Raw genomic sequence first — 16917 nt, 5'->3', positions numbered from 1 at the left:
TTAATGCTTGTCAATTACGACGAAGCTTTATTAGTATACAAATTAAATAGGCGAGGTCAATGAATATTTTAATAGAATATTATTTTGAAGCCACGAAAAGCTTATATCCAGCTTCCCAAATTGTCCAGTGTATCCCCGATTTTCGACTCAATAGATTTAAACTAGAACGTACGCCAAATAGTAGATGCTAAAAGAAGAGGAACATGGAGCCCATTTATTTTATTATAATAGACTGAAATGCTAAGCGTAGTGAACGTATCGCTTAATATATCAGTTGGGTCTTTTAAGGGTTGTCAGGAGGAGATATCCTGAGAGAAGAGCTTTAACTCTTTGGTTTCGATAAAATTGTCTTCGAAGAACCCAATATGTGCGAAACTTTTCAACATTTATGACCCCCTAATTATCAGCAATTTATGCTTTCATTTCATTTTTTTTTTGTTTAATTTGAGGTTATGTTCGACTATGGACAAGTTCATTTGTCACATAAATTTGTAATTCGTTTATTGCAGTTAATAAATTACCGCAATTTGCCATAAATAAAAGAAATGACCGCAGTAGCGCTAATCAAACTTTCTTCCTCATGATCTTGCAGCATTCGCTCGCACCGGGTAAGCAATTGCAATGCTAAGCATAAAAGCAAATATTTTAAATGCCAAAGCTGACTTGGGCGGTACTACGCCTATCAAGACGCCGACTGACTACGAGTGTCAGACGAAGGCCGAAAATGGCACATGAAAGAGCTTTTTTGTTGTTGCACAAATGCTGACATTTACCGGCATTTTGATGTTGAGCGCTGTTGCGCGTCATTGCACATCAAGCTAAAGCAACAGCAACAACAACAAAAATGACGACGACGACAACAAACATCGCCGCTGCTTCTTTATCTGCACTTAATTAATAAATTTATTATTAACGACGATTGTCGGCCGAGGCCCAACATTCGAGATTCAGGCAAGTCAGCTAGGGCTACGTCAGCACAAATGAATCGTGATCATGAATGAATCATGTATACATACGTACACGTATGTATGTATATAGCACATAGTGCTTTTGAGTTTGAGACTCATGCGCGTTGTGCTGGTGGCCGGGGCTCAGCTTCAGCTAAATGCTCAACTGTAAAAGGGAAAATTCATGAGGCAGCAAAACAGACAAATCAACGCTGCGGCCCAAGACGATGAAGATGGGTAATTGTCTTGACTTCCATGCTGCTGCCTGCAGCGCAGTACCTCAAACTGGAACTGTTTTGGCCTTTTGCTTTATTTTTCATCTTCTTCTTCTACGCCTGCTTTGTTGTTGCTTGTTGTTTTCAACAACATCAGACTCGTCGTCTGTTTCCCAAACTGTCTGACTTGCAGTCTTTGTAAAGTATTTCTTTCCGCCCACCGCGATCCCGCGATCAGTGTGATCCTACACATATGTACATCTACACATAAGCACAGAATGCAATCAGACGCGAGACAGCTGCAGTGCCAGCCACCGCCGCCGCAGTGTTGGTGCTCATTGCAACTGCGAACTGATGAAGCCGCTGAAGCGGTACATTGCTGAAAAGGTCTTCTTGATTAGTTGTGTATTGGGCGCGTTTAGAAACGGTTTAGCTTTTGTGTTTGTTGGGAGCCGACGCGTGGCTTAGAAACGCAGCGAACTAAAATAAGCTTGTAGGGTATAAAAACAATACATTCGAAAGGGTGGCAATGCGCAAATGGCGTCTTCAAAGCTTAGGTCTGACTCTTAGACTTGAACATTTGCTTGTTTGAATTTTTTAACTACTGTAAAACCAACTTTTCTTTTCCACAGATGCCATATACTTGTCCAGTTCGAGACAGATGCTGGAGCCAATACTCGAAGAGACGTCGGAGGATGAGGAGCACGCGCAAAACAGCTGGAACCAGTACGAGCAGAGCAGAGAACACTTTTGGAGTTCAACGGAATCGGAGACCGGCTCTGTCATACGAGTCGAAGTTAACAAAGGTAACAATAAACGTCATGTAATTTATTCCAATTGCTTAAATCGGCTTTCCTTACAGATCCCGATTCGATCTCAGAGCGCGATTTCGCCTGTCCTGCCAAACGTGCGCGACGCTGTGATGACTTTATAATCGGCGGCCAGCTGAGTTTAGCTGCGCAAACAGCCAACACACAACCACAAAGCCAAGCACAGTCTGTGTCGGGCAGTTACGATGACACTGTGCTCTTGCGTCGCACCCAACGTCCGTTTGATAACAATGAAGCGAACAGTAACAGCTTGGAGCGCTTTCTCGCCTATGAAGCTTGCACACGTGACAGCTGGGGTCAGCCGATGCAGCCGGTGGTACCACAACGTAACAGCACCGGTAGTCGTCGTTTCGACGAATATTCTGATTCGGATAGCATATCGTATCACTCGCTTAGTCGCTCCTCCTCGCTGATACAGTTTGAGTCATTGGAACGACAACTACAACTGCAGGAGCAGCATGCAAGCATGTCCAGTTTGGGCAACTCCTCGCCATCGCTGCTCAGTTTCGATGGCGCACGCAGCAACAGCGCCTTGAATGTCGAAGACGGCGTGCGTAGTGGGGCCAACAGTGGCAGCAATTCGGGCAATAATAGTCGACGTGGTTCGCAGATCTCGCTGTTGAAACGTTTCGAGTCCTCCGATGGCCGATTACATCAAACCTACTTCGATTTGGATAAGTTGAATTTCGATGACGATCAGCGTGTGCTATTCGGTGCGAGTAAGGCAAATTTGATGGAAGCGACGGTGGGTGAAGTAAAATCTGACTCAGAGTCATCTACCAGCTCGAGCAGTTCGTCAGGCAATAGCATTTTAACCGCATCCAAGCCCTCGGCGGAAGATTTGACAGATTCGAGTAGCACGGCGGGCACGCGTAATGGCCGCATCATGGCATTCCAGCGTGCCGGTAAAAGTTCGGCGGAGAATCTTTCGGAAGACTCGGGCTACTGTGAACCGTCGACGCTGCGACGCACCAAATCGAAAAGTATACCAAAGAATTTCGAGAAATTCTGCGAGGAAGAGGAGGAGTTCCAGCAGTACGACTACACCGTGGAAAGGCATACCGTCGAGGCCATTGACAGTGTGACAAAAACAGTACATCTACAAGAGCAAACACAACAACCACATTCCAAAAACGTCCCCAACCACAATCACAACATAAACACCGATGTCGCGTCCACAAACCATTACGTCGTAGGGCATGATATATGTCAGCCAAAAATAAATGACGCCACATTCATCGTAACAACGGACGACGAAACGTCATTCAGTGCGTCAACCACACCACCGCCACTACCCAGAACATCACCACAAACACCAGCGCTCAACGGTGGGGAAGGCGAACATGAAGACTATGTGGACGAATGTGATGTGGAGCGCAATTCAGATACAGAAGAAGCTATCAGCTCGCGCTATGTATCGCATGTATCGGCGTGTCCAACATATGAGCGTGTTAAAAATAGCCCAACGCGAGAGGCGACCGCTGCCGCTTTGTTGCTCGAAAAGCGACGCTCGTTGGCGCACTCGCCTTCGCCCGTGGCGTCTGATGTCTCGTCGTCGTCCGCGGCGTCGGCGTCATCAGGCAGCAGTTGCGGCACCGCGCGATCCAACACCTCAGCATCCACATGCGCATCGGCCGCTTCGTTCACATGGCTACCAACACCGAGGCAATTGCAACAGCAACAACAACAACTACAATTACAATTAGAACGAACGCAGCGTGAATCGCCAGCATCCGCTAAGTTAGAGCTATTAGCGGCGCAAAAGCGTTCGACTCTCGAGAATTTTTGTGCGAGTCTACGAAACAGTTTGCCAGATATACGCGACGCGTTAAGTCCTATAACCTGCGATACAGTTATCGAAACATATTTTCCCGTTTTGTCGGAGAAACGCAACGGAAGCGACGCGAACGACGCACACGATACCAACGGCTACAGTCTGGAGCATGCACGGAGCGAAACGAAGACGTCAGAACATGAACTTATAGACATCGAACGGTCGGACGGTGGCGCAAATATAGCAACATACAATTTAGACGATTCGGACTTTAGTACGACATCGACATCGGCATCGGGCTCAGCATCGGCGCGTGAAAGTCACAGTGACGAAACGGACAACGAGTCCACGCCAGAGGCTAGAAAACGACAACGTGTCTACAACAACACTGGCGGCGGTAGTGGTGGATGTATTGGTGCAACCGAAAGTAGTGTTATTGGTGGTTTTGGTGGTTACGTCAGTGGCGGACGGCGCATATCGAGTGTGCCAAGCGAACTGAATAAATTGGGGCGTAGAAAACGTGTTAATACACGTTATAGACAGAGCAAATCATCGCCTGAAGAGGAAGCCACAAGTGAAACTAGTCCCAGTAATTCGAGTGTGGACGAAGCCGAATACGAGGATTTCTTCGACACCGCGACCTCGTACCGAATACGGCGTACTTGCAGTTGGTCCGAACGGCGTGAACGCAATCTACAACGTTTCGAGGCGGCTTTCGGTTATAGAGCGCAACGTGAAGGTCACCGTCATTGGACCAGTCAATCGCTAGGTTATATGAACGCTAGCTATCAGGACCTGACGCAACTTGACTATTCAGGTAAACAGTTGGAGGCGGATAAACAGCGCATTAGTGCACAGACTAATTTGAAACGTTGCTGCGACTACTTAACAAGTGAGGGCGAAGGCGAACGCGACTTGGACAACGAAAACATGGACACGCCCAAAAGCACGGCCAGTGCTGATTATGAACATATAATTTGCAAAGGCAATTTCTTGCTGGATGAACTGTCACAAATATACGATCGCAACGTTTCGATTCTCAATGATAAACCGATTGACACCGACGAGCATTTACTCTTGCCCACACCCGAAGACATGCTGGAACGTCCGAGCTGCAGCCCGCGTCCACCGCCTCGTCAGCGCAAACACTCCAACTCAAGTTATTCAGATATGGACAATGTTGGCGGTAGTGTGGGTTGCGCCGACGAGCAAGTGGCCGTGGCGCAGCATGTGCAATTGACCATACGAATGCCGCCCGCACGTCAGAAGCACGCACGTAAATCCGAGGCCACACACAGTTTAATTAGCGACGCGCCATTATTTTCGAGTGATACGTCAACTACAAATACATCAAGTGTGGCCTGCGGCAAGACTTTCGATCAGGATCCTACCAATTTGCACACCAGCTATACGCAGAGTTTGGAGAAATGCAACTTTGATCCGAAGGAGTTGAGCAACAGTGAGTTGAATAAATCGAATTCGATACCGAAGCGTCGCTTCCACTCGCAAGCGAATGCGGCGAAACAGCGCAATATGGTATCTAGCACGCCGAACCTAAACGCCTACGATCCGCACGCGAACGATGTGGAGGACGACATGTACGTGTCGAGCGCACACACTTCAATGCATCAGCTGCCGCTGACCGCCACACAGAAGCCGTTGGGTATACTACTGCCCGCGGGCTCGCGCACCTCTTTCAGCAAGGAAGTCAGCTTCTGTCCGGTGGTCTCACAATACTCCTGGCAAGAGCAATCCTCTGAAGAATATGGTGAACAACACCATCAGTTGGATAGTCAGCATACGGAGGGGGCTGAGAAGCAAGATGATACAGACGATGAGCTGCTGGACAATGCAGATGCTACGGTAATACAGAATACACGCGTTAATGAAATGATTGCGGCGCGCTATGCCGCAGAATTGAAGAGCGCGCTCGCCGCAGGCAATGCAACAAAGAGTGTCGCCCAAATAAGAGCGGTGCCAATTGAAAAAGTAAGAGCAATGATTATTGTAAGAGAGCGAGAAGAGGCCGAAGAGCAAGAGAGAGAACGCGCGCGTTTGCCAGAGCGTCCAATAGGCTTGGAAGAGCGTGACGCTCAAGAGCAGGTAGAGAACAGCAGTGGCGTGGAAAAAACATCGCACAAAGCCACTGATGAGACAAAGGGAGAAGCATTAAAACTCGACTCAAATGACGACGCCGCTGTTAATAATGCTGACTACAGTGAAACGATGAACGCTGGAACAGCGCAAGCGAATGTTAGTCACAAATCGACGATCATTGATGCAACAACGAGTGTTGTGCACGCGGAACAAACGAAGGTCACAGTAAAAGCAACTAGCGAAAATAACGTTGTTAACGACGAAAGCGACAACGACGCGCAATCTAATCGGAATAGCAGTTTTAGTGGTGCAAGTGGCGGTGCGGTCAGCGTCAACGATAACGCCAGCGATAGTTATAACTCGGCTGTTAGCGGTGCAGAGCAAACGCGTCCGCTCAGCATACACCTGCCGATACTGAGTGAGCCGCCCATAAATCGCGCGCATCACATACTCTACGCGTCGCAGCAGCTGCTCGACAAGTTCGAGCGTCGCGAAAGTGAGCAATATTACGGTCAAAATAACGGGCCCAAGTGTGAAAGTGCTATAGGGGGTGGTGTGGGCGTTGCCGATAGGCGTGCGAAAAGTGTGGGTAATTTGAGTGGCGCGCAAACGACACGCCACAGAATGTCGAACGCAACGGTGGGTGTTGGTGGCCAAGGCGGCAGCGGTGCTGCGGCGGCCAACAACAACAATGAGCTCTTAAACAAGAAATTCAAGGATGAAAAACATCCAAGTTCGAAGGGTTTCCTATCGCGTTTCGCGCATGGCTTGCGTTTCTCGCTGAGACGCAAAAACAAAAAACAATTGCAACAACAACAACAGCAGCAGCAACAACAACAACAGCAGCAATTGCAGGAGCAGCAAGACGGCGGCGAGCTAAACGGTGTGGACAAGTCTACAATGCGTAAAAGTTTCGGTAAGTCAGCAACATTGCCACATATAAAACAACAACAAGAAAAACAACAGCAACAAAAACAAGCGTCTGTACAACAAATGTCGTCAACGCAAAACCACACTAAACGTGCAACCGCTCAAAGCGGCCCCGACTATATTTACATACCGCTAAAAGGTCCTATACCACCAGCAGGTACACTACCAGAACAACAGCAGCAACAACTAACATCACCAACAACTTCAGCGAATGGTAGCAATTCGGCTACTCTACCGGCCAACTTCAGCCCAGCTGATGCAAAAATTGACGCCAACAATCAACAAAAGCCGGCAGGAATAACAACAACAAACGCAAATAATAACAACAGCGCCACTAATAGCAACGCGAAACCCGTCACTATCAACTCGAACAAAGGCGGCAGTGACAAGAATACTATGCGCGCCATCACAGACCGTAACGGTGAGCCGCTAGTTACCGGCAAACCGCCGAAGCCCTATCGTTACGGCAGCATACCGGCCACCACCTCTAGCACGACCATAATTACCAAGTACTTTGGCAGTGGCCGACGACAGGGCGGTGGCGGCGGTGTGCCGGCACATGCGCACAAGGATGGCAATGGCATGTCGAATGCAGCCAACTTCAAGTCGCGTAGTCAATTCTACACTGATTTCCTCGATGCCGAACGTTCGTACTACGATGACGATGAAATCGAAAAACAGTTAGATGCGGGCTTGCAAGCGAACGGTAGCGCAGTCACAGCAACGGCAACAAACGACGCGCCCGCTAATGTGCAAAATACGTCGGTCGTTACGGAAGTAGTGTCACAACAAACGGAAAAAAATAATAATCAACGTGACGGCGATAATTCGAGTGAAAACGCGAGCGTCATAACAGCAACAACAGATCGCAAATATTCGGTGGAATACGAGTCTCCCTCGGCGGCACAACAGACGGCTCAAGTTGCCTACTCCTTGCCGGGTGTTACACGCGAAACCGTTATGTTATTAACCGGCGCAACCGGTTCCGGCGTGTCGAATGCCGGCGACGGTAACGGACGCATTGGCGCGCCCACCTACACAACCATGTCGAACGCGTATTTGCAACATACCAATAACAATAACAAAATCGGTTTAATCGAAACAAATTTGGACACACACGAAACGGTCATATCGGGTAAGACGCGTTCGCTGGTGGACATTGTCGGTCCACAGCAGCATCAACAGCAGTACGTTGTTGTTGGTGGCGCCGGCGGTGGCGGTGTTGCGAAACGTTTGAACATGAGCGCGGCTTGCGGCGGCAATATAGATTTGGAAGAGGATGATGACGATGTGCGCGTTTACGGGCGCGATGTTGGTGGCAGGGGCGGTGGCGCTGTTGTCATCAAATCAACAACAGCTAATGGCAGTCAGATAGCGTCAGTGCGTCGTCCGCACAAAAGTATGGAATTCCTGTTGGATAAGGAGAATCAGAAAAATGTTTTGGTGAGTAAATGTGATTTTTATTTTATGAATATTGATTGGTTTTGCGTAAAGTAGACATGAAGTGGGTAAATCATAGGGTAATTTATGGTTATATTTTCCAGCTGCGAGTAAGTTATTATTAGTTGGTATTTTTTCTTTTCAATTTAGTTCAAAAGCAAATGCAACAGCAAAGCTAAATCTTGCATGGCTTAGAAAGTGATTTCGTAATCTCACTATTGCATTATTGTTGTTACTGTATTTAAAAAAAATTGCATTGCAGTTTTTTGTCAGTGGCTGTAGCATTATAATTGCAAACACTGGGTTTTTTCTTAAATTATTAGGAATAAGGTGCTAGGTTCCGCCTTGAGTAGAAATTCAAACCAAGTCTAAGCTGAAAGCTCTTTCTAACAATATATATATTTTTTTATTTTTAAATTCAATTTTCAATTTATCGAATGTTATCTACGTTTTTTTCTGCGAATTTAAAACAAAAGGTTAGGACTAATCTTCATCAACAATATTTTTAAATTTGTACTCGTATATTCTGATAATTTTTTAAAAATAATTTTATGACATTTTGGTACATTTGGTGGGAATTGGAGGCTTTGGTTATGTAATTAAATATTAATATTATATTTAATATGAAAATACATATATTTTATCTCTAAATGTTCCACAAAAACAAAAACAATGTTTCAATGTTTATATAATTTTTCTGAATGTCCAAGCTTGTATTGTTGTAAATATTAAATTACTATCGGAAGTTGTGGTTGTGGTATATAATTGTTTCATATTATGCTCGTAAACAACCATATCCAAAAATTTTTTTGTGGTTTCAAATACACAGAAGTTGTTAATGACTTCCATTTGTTTTTATTTTAATTTGAGTGAATAATACTATCATTGTTATTATTATTACTTTTTTTTCTAATTTTTAATGAGTTTGCTTATCAGTCTATGATTTGATAAATATTTCTAAGGCTTAAGAATAGATATGCAATTTTTTTTTAATTTCTAGTTTTTATCTAAGCCAAAACTCAAAGTTTCTTAGATAAAAAATTTCGTTATATACATTTATTTAATTTAATCATGTGGTAATCGTGGTAAAAACTAAATATTAATGAAGAAAAATACTATATAAATTTTTAAAAATAATGTTATTTTGAACATTTATTATTTTGAAAAAATAATTATAGTTAAAAAAAAAATATTTAATTAAAAAAATTATTTTTTATTAGAAATATTTAAAAAAAAAATGTATGACTGTAAAAAATTAATATTTCATTGATATCTCAATGATAAATTAAATGCCACGCGAATAACTAGTTTTGAGATTAAAAGTGATTAGTTTCTACCTATGTACGAGTATGTACGTATGTGTGTGTCATATAAACAACAAACTAATTAACTGTTATGTAGCTATAAGTATGTATGAGTATAATAATACACAAAAACATTTGCGAGAGTATTTTCTCTAATACAAACACACATATACACACACATACCTACGAGTATGTTATGTACTCACAAATATACGTCACAAAAAACTCGTTAGCTACCAACATTCGCAAACAATTTTGTTTTTAATTACACTACAATGCTTTGCACAATCACTTTGCTGAGCTCATCTTCACACAGCTTTTTCCGGACAATAAATAATAATTTCTAATTGCGAAAATTTTCAGTTCGTCTACCCGCAAAGGCATTTGCGTCGCTCTCATCCGCTTTCAAAACATTTAACTCAATCATATTTTTCCGCCTTGTCACGGTGGTATGTCAAGTGCTTAGTAATAATTATCTCAAGGGGCGCAGAGCAACAACAACAACTTAAGCAACTGTGTAAACAAGCCTAAACCCCTCACAGCGCGCTTGGCTTGAACAAATCGATGCTCAGACACACCCACACACGCTTGTTCACAAAGTGGGTGGGTCACTGCTAGTCATTACATGTGTGTGCATGTGTGACACCGGCGAAGGGTGTATCCCCATTTCACCGCAAATATGTGCCAATGTCATTTATCCGTTATGGAAACTAGCTTAAGTGTTCACACACGCGTATATAATGTGTATGCAGTCATGTGTGCATGTGTGTGACTACTCAAAAAGGCTAATATGTCGATTGGCAACAAACCAAATAGTTCGTGCGCCTGACTGCTGCTAACCAGCCAGCAATCTTATGCTCGTCAACATTTGGCTGGTGCATTGTTGAGCATGTTTTTTCTAACCCCGAGTTATTGTTTGTGCGATTTTGTTGCATTGATAGGGATTTTGGCAAAATTGCATGGTGTAATACCACTAAATAACACTCATATGACGGCTTAACTGTCATGGAGAGCATGAGTAGCTGAGGGTATTCAGTTTTTAATTTGTGAAATACAGTTATTATGATTTAGTGAAGGGTTATAAAAGTCTGCACCGAATCTATAATACCCTTCACAAGTCCATTTCTTATAGCATAAAAATATCGTTTTTATTGATTTGGATCAAGTTATATATGCTATAGTGGTCCGATCTGAACAATTTGTACGGATATTGTTCGTGAAGATATTTTGTCAAATAAAAAAGTTGTTCATACAAGAAATTGACTTGGTTTTGTTGGCTTGTAAAGCAGTTATATAGTATAATGGTCCGATCTAAACAATTTCTTCAAAGATTATAGCGTTACCTTGAGCAATATTCTATGGCCAATTTCCTGAATATATCTTTCAAGTAAAAAAAGTGTTCCATTTGATTTTGATCGTTCAGTTTGTATGACAGCTCTATCTTATAGTGGTTTGATATCAGCGGCCCCAACAAATGAGCAGCTGCTTGGTCAGGGCATAATAACTACTCACAAGTGCAAGAGAACCACCACAAATTTTTTCTTTATCCATCTTTTTCGCCTTTTTGCCGAAACTTTTCAAATTTAGATTAGTACCACTTAAAAAATATTTTCACCACCACTTGCTTTACATATATTTCGCGTATATTTTTAATTTAATTTCCGCTTTATCAAATTCCTACCACAAAAACTACGAGCCGTTAAGGAAAATCAATTTCCTATAATTCATGTAGTAACAAAGAGCTTTCTAGATTTGATTATGTAGCTATGTTCTGCCTCTCCGTCATGCCTCCAACTATTACGCCAGCTTTGCACAATAAATATGGCATTAAAGACGCTTGAATGGCGCCATGAACAAACAGATTGCTGCACACCGCTGGCGAAAATGTTTTGTGCGCTGGAGTTCTTTATGAATTCGCCTTCAGCTACACCCACTAGCTGTCGCTGCTTACACAATTTCGGCTGCCACGAAAAAGGAAATGTTTATGAAAGATAATTGATTAGAAAAATGTAATATACGAACAGCGCGCCATGAGTTTTACTCAATTTTTTTCCGCAAAGTAAATTCTAAAATCAAATGTTTCGATTGAAGGTACTCCATTTTGTTTGAAAATATGAAAAAATATTCTAATATAATTTAAATTTGTTTATTATAATTAAGATATTTTTAAAATAAAAATATTCATACGATAAATTCGTTGGTTTCATTTTTTGGCTGAAACCAATTTTGTGTCTGATTACTCATCGTTGTATTCGCCACTCACACACACTAATAATAATTCTCAACAACTTTATAAATTCTTTTTCGTATAGAAAAGTTGCTGAATTTATGTTTTAACTCATAACCTTAAATTGGTATGAAAAAATGTAATAGGCGTTTCAGACGTCATCTTAATTGAGTCAATTAGCAAATTTGCTGCACATACATATAATTGACTCAATTGAGCGCTTCATAAATGCATGTTTTTCCCTTCACCAAACTCTTTTGTGGCAGACAACAATTTTTCAAACTATAACCTTTTTAAATAAGCAAAAACATAGCAAAAATGTTTCTGAAATTCAGACCGCTTACCAGAAATTTAATGCAAATATTTGTGTGTTTGCTTAAAAGCCTCAGTCAATTGTTTGTTTGCATATTTTTGTTAGAGTATTAACAAATGTAAATATGTAAACATGTATTGTTGTTTTTTTTTTTTGTGTTAAGCCACAAACTTTTTCATTGTTTGCTATTTGGCTTCAAAAGTTTGTGTGTACATTTGGAAACCTTACTCTCTCTGCCATTTTTGTGGTCTACTTTTACATATAAACTTTTCTATGATATTATTTCGCTGGCATTACATCCATCGTTATATTCTCGGGCAATAAATATTTAGTTTTCTTGGTTTTGGTCGCCCTCGTTTACGGCAGCGGCGTCAGCTTGTCTTCTGCATCCTGCCAGTTCATGCGAAAATCCTTAAGAGACACAACAAATAAATTGTTGTCATTTACTCTCAGTGAATTTGTTTTAATATGTGCGTACGTATGTGTTATTTTTTCCTTATTTATTTCGATTAAATTGCGTTGAACTAATTTGTGGCCTTGTAAAACTGTGGGGAATAGAAAAAGTGACTCACGTATAATTTACTTGGCAGTTACATATGCTTGTTGGTATTATTTGACCTAAATTTTGTTGTTGTTAACGGCTTTAAATTATTTCATGTTATCCTACACCGAATTCTCTGAAGCACAGGATATTTCGTTAGACATAGACATATTTTAGGATCAAGAGCTGTTATGGCATGCTAATATGTCACTATTTTTGAAAAAAATAAATAAAAACGTTAGATAATTATTGTCAATTTTATGTAATCTATCTCGTTAGCGAATTTTTAAAGTTAAAATGTGGATACAATTCTTTATCACAAGTACCAAGTGAACCCCTTTGAAGAACAAAGTGGAAAAGTATCTTAAGTTTATGCGCATATAGTCGTGGGATATCACGTGATTTAATGACTCGATCAGAAACAGTTAAGGTAATCGGAACATTTTCATATTCAGAGCTCCGTAACCTTTATCTAATATCTTAATCTAAGTATTTATATTAGTATCGACCTAGAGAATGACTGTATATTATATATAACCTTATGTTCGTCTATAAAATATTTACACCCCAAACAGGGTATATTAAATTTACTGCGCAGTTGGTAACACTCGGAACGAAATGCCGGAGACCCTATAGAGTATATAAAAATGATCTCGTGACGAACTCAGTCGATTTAGCCATGTTCGTCTGTATATAATATATTGCAAACTTTTGAGATATCGATCTGAAATTTCACACACGTGCTTTTCTTCCCAATAACCTGCTCATTTGTCAGAATCGCCGATATCGGGTCACTATAGCATATAGCTGCCATACAAATCGGCAGATCAAAAACAAGTTCTTATATGCAAAACTTATTTATTTCACAAGATATCTTCACGGAATTTGGCACGTATTATAGCACAAGTAAACGCTATAATCTCACCACAAATTGATCAGATCGCACTACTATAGCATATAGCTGTCATACAAACAGACCGTTTAAATCAATTTCTTGCACGGAAAATCTTTTTATTTGACAATATATCTTCACAAAATTTGCAAGAAATTATTTTTTAAGACAAAGCTACAATTCCCGAACACATTGTTCAGAATGGACCACCAAGACTTGTAGCTGCCATACAAACTGACAGATCAAAACCAATTTCTTGTTTGGAAAGTTGCTGATTTGTGAAAGCTGCAAGTTAAGTATTTTTTTTTTTGCTTTATTATCATTTGCATTTTTCCCTACAATCTTTTCACCTCTAACTACTATGAATATATTGCTCTCAAGGATTTCGTGAAATTATCAAAGCCCTTTATTTGCAATATACAATATATAAATATACTTATTTCCATGAATTTGTTAAATTATGAACGCTCTTACTTATGCAGACAGTCTGCAATAACAATCTTCCATTAAAATTAAGTGAATCACCGCGCTTTGTGTTCTATTTTTAGCGGCAGACTTTTGTATCAAACTCATTTAATTGCAATGCATTTACACGTGAACGCAATTTGAAACCCATTTACGTACGACAATATATTTCTTATTACATATTTAACCATATTCTTTCGTAGTTGTTGTTCTCACATTTTGCTCGACCCATTTAATTTTGTTAACATTGTCATGCACTGTTTGCATTTCGCTTTTAGCGCAACATTAACCACTCAACAATTTTCCAGCATGAAATATAATGAAACACACACACACACATATGCAGAAACGAATGCCCGAAAGTAATGCAAATGTTGGAAATACTCATACCCGTTAGAGCTCACACATAATCATCAACGGCGACATGCCAGCGCTGTGAGCATTAAACAGTGTCAACGCTGCCACTAACGTCATTGCATCGGCAATTCTGTGCATCTCCAAATGCAACAACAATAACAACAGCGACTAACCCTTTTGCTACTGTTTGCTGCTGCTTCTTCGCCTCCACTGCTACTAGAATGTTTGGTGGCAAGCAGACGCTGCGCTGCCGCACTTGGCATTGTAGCCACTTTTATGCTTTGTTATTGTTATTGTGCTTGTATTATCCACTGCACCTTACTAAAGACGCATTAGCGACTTTAATGCACTCACTAAGCCGGTTAGTGACAATGGAAGTGAGTAACTTGACCTTATAGGTCTACATACCAGTTCACATGCATGCAGCTGTGTATGTGTATGTGTGCATATGCTTATGCATGTTACCTGTAACTGTGTGTAAATAATGTTAGAGCAGTTAAAAGATGCTGTTAGAAGAAAGAGTAGTTTTTACAAAATTGCCTTGTCTTAAAAATGGCATTGACTGTATCAACTGTGCTCCCAACAGCGTGAAATATACCGTTTAGCTCGTAAACACACTTTGATTCGTTTATTTTCAAAATTAGTATGAAATTCAATCTATATATTATATGTTAATAGAAGCAAAAATATAGTGCTAAAATTTACTAACCCCAAAGGTACTAGTCTGTAACTAGCCTCTCGCAAGTTAAATTTAATATATGGTGGATACCCTAAAATTCTAACTTCGTAAATACACACATAAAACTAAATAACCCCAAATGGACTAGTTTCTAACTAGTCTCTCACAAGTTAAATTTACTGCATAATGGTTCCCAGCCACTCTAAAATTCAAATTTATATCCATAAAACTAATTAGTCTCAAATTCACTAGTCCGACACTAGTTTGTTTCAAGTTCAATTTACTGCATATTGGTTCAGAGACACTCTAAAATTCTCTGCCAAGTCAACGCTTTGTTTTAATTTTAGTTGTTATTCTAATGAAACGGCAGCGGAGCGTCTACTTTTGAACTGCCCTCGGCGAATGACCGTGAAAAGTGATGACGTTGCCATGCAATTGATGGCGACATTCTTCTTACTTTAGTAACTATCTGTACTTATAAAATATATGTAAAAACTTGCAGCTAGTTATAAAAGTATCTAAAAAATGTCCGTGGCATGTTTAGCGGTGGTCTTTACACGCTGCCGGCCAACTTATGAGTGTCTCTCGTACATTGCGTTTGAGAATGCTTATATTATATTGTTGTTGTTCTTATTATTTTGTTATTCTCCATCGTCGACTTTCTCCAGTTATTGCGTTAATCTTTATTTGTTTATTATTCGTTCGTTAGCCAACTTCTAAGCTTCTTTCCGCTTCTAATGCGTGTCAGCGTGTAGTAAATTGCTTTCGGTTGCCAATGACAGTGACTTTAGTGAGGGTAATTGCTGGGATGACTCTGCAGGCGCAGTAAGATAAGAGGATTTACTATCATATTTATTTATATGACAACACATGTGATATATGTGTGTACATACACACATATACTAAAATTTAAAAACACTTTTGCTAAGAGAATTTTGTTATTAAATTCTCGATGAGTTTAGAACCGCTTGAAACTTTGTTTTCTGCTTACTACAGTTTTTAGGCTTAGTTAGTTAAAAAAAGGTAGTAATTTTGAACTATTTGTATTTCGTTCGAGATATTATATATTCTTAGGAAATTCCAAAAATAAAATTTTTTTCTCTCTAAGTTAACAATAATAAGAAAAGCCGTTAACTTCGGCTGCTCGGAAGCTTTCGACTGTCCTATAGCATAAAAGAGTATAAAAAGATTTTTGTCTTGATTTTGATCGGTCAGTTTGCATGACAGCTATATGGTTCGATCTGAAAAATGTGTTCGATGAACGCAGCGTTGCCTTGGACTTTCTATGCAGAGTTTCGTGATTAAATCGAAAAAGTTTCCAAACAAGGACTTGAGTTGGATCGATCTACTTGTATGGCAGCTATATTTTATAGTGGTCCGATATTGCTGGTACCGATCATTTCAGATCGTTATCTCAAAAACTGAGAGACTAGTTCGTATATATAGACATACTTACAGACGGACATGGCTTAATTGACGTGGTCTAAATTTAGCTCGTTTTTGGGATCCAGTAGGAAATAAAAATTTGTAAAAACTAACGATTCATGGGTTAGATGAATGATTTTCCTTACAACCACTAGTTAGCACGATTTCTCTTTGATTTTCAATGTAGCTTCATCCGTTTCGAAAATATCAACCTTTTTACTTCTCCTGTTGACTCATTCCTTCTTAACTTTATTTTATTAGTTTTCAAGTTTTTCAAATTTTCATAAAGCAAATTGGAAAATGAAAGTGAGCGCTACAAGTCAAAACAGAACTACAAGACATTTAGTCATTAGTCGAGTTTAGACAACAACAAGTCGTGTAGCAACTAACCGAAATCTGCTAATCACTTTTGCTATTCACCATCACAGTTTAAACTAGTGAAATGACAAAGTCGAGAAAAATGCGAAAATTTTTTTATTGT

At 40.5% G+C, this 16917-nt stretch overlaps 1 protein-coding gene across 7 annotated transcripts in view; it reads left to right on the top strand.

Moving 5' to 3' along the window:
* LOC106621603 (serine-rich adhesin for platelets) overlaps positions 1 to 16917 on the top strand; it is a 194638-nt gene that overhangs the window by 58283 nt on the left and 119438 nt on the right. For 5 of the 7 annotated variants that reach the window (XM_036360004.2, XM_036360005.2, XM_070107222.1 and 2 more), the window contains 2 exons: positions 1795 to 1968; positions 2025 to 8236. In XM_036360004.2, coding sequence (XP_036215897.2) covers positions 1795 to 1968; positions 2025 to 8236 — 6386 coding nt within the window. The remainder of the gene's footprint in view (positions 1 to 1794; positions 1969 to 2024; positions 8237 to 16917) is intronic. The other 2 variants (XM_070107221.1, XM_070107220.1) reach the window with 2 other exon arrangements.

This window comes from Bactrocera oleae, chromosome 3 (assembly GCF_042242935.1).
Source record: "Bactrocera oleae isolate idBacOlea1 chromosome 3, idBacOlea1, whole genome shotgun sequence".
Taxonomy (NCBI): Eukaryota; Metazoa; Arthropoda; class Insecta; order Diptera; family Tephritidae; genus Bactrocera; species Bactrocera oleae.
This window is presented reverse-complemented; position numbering and strand designations above follow the sequence as displayed.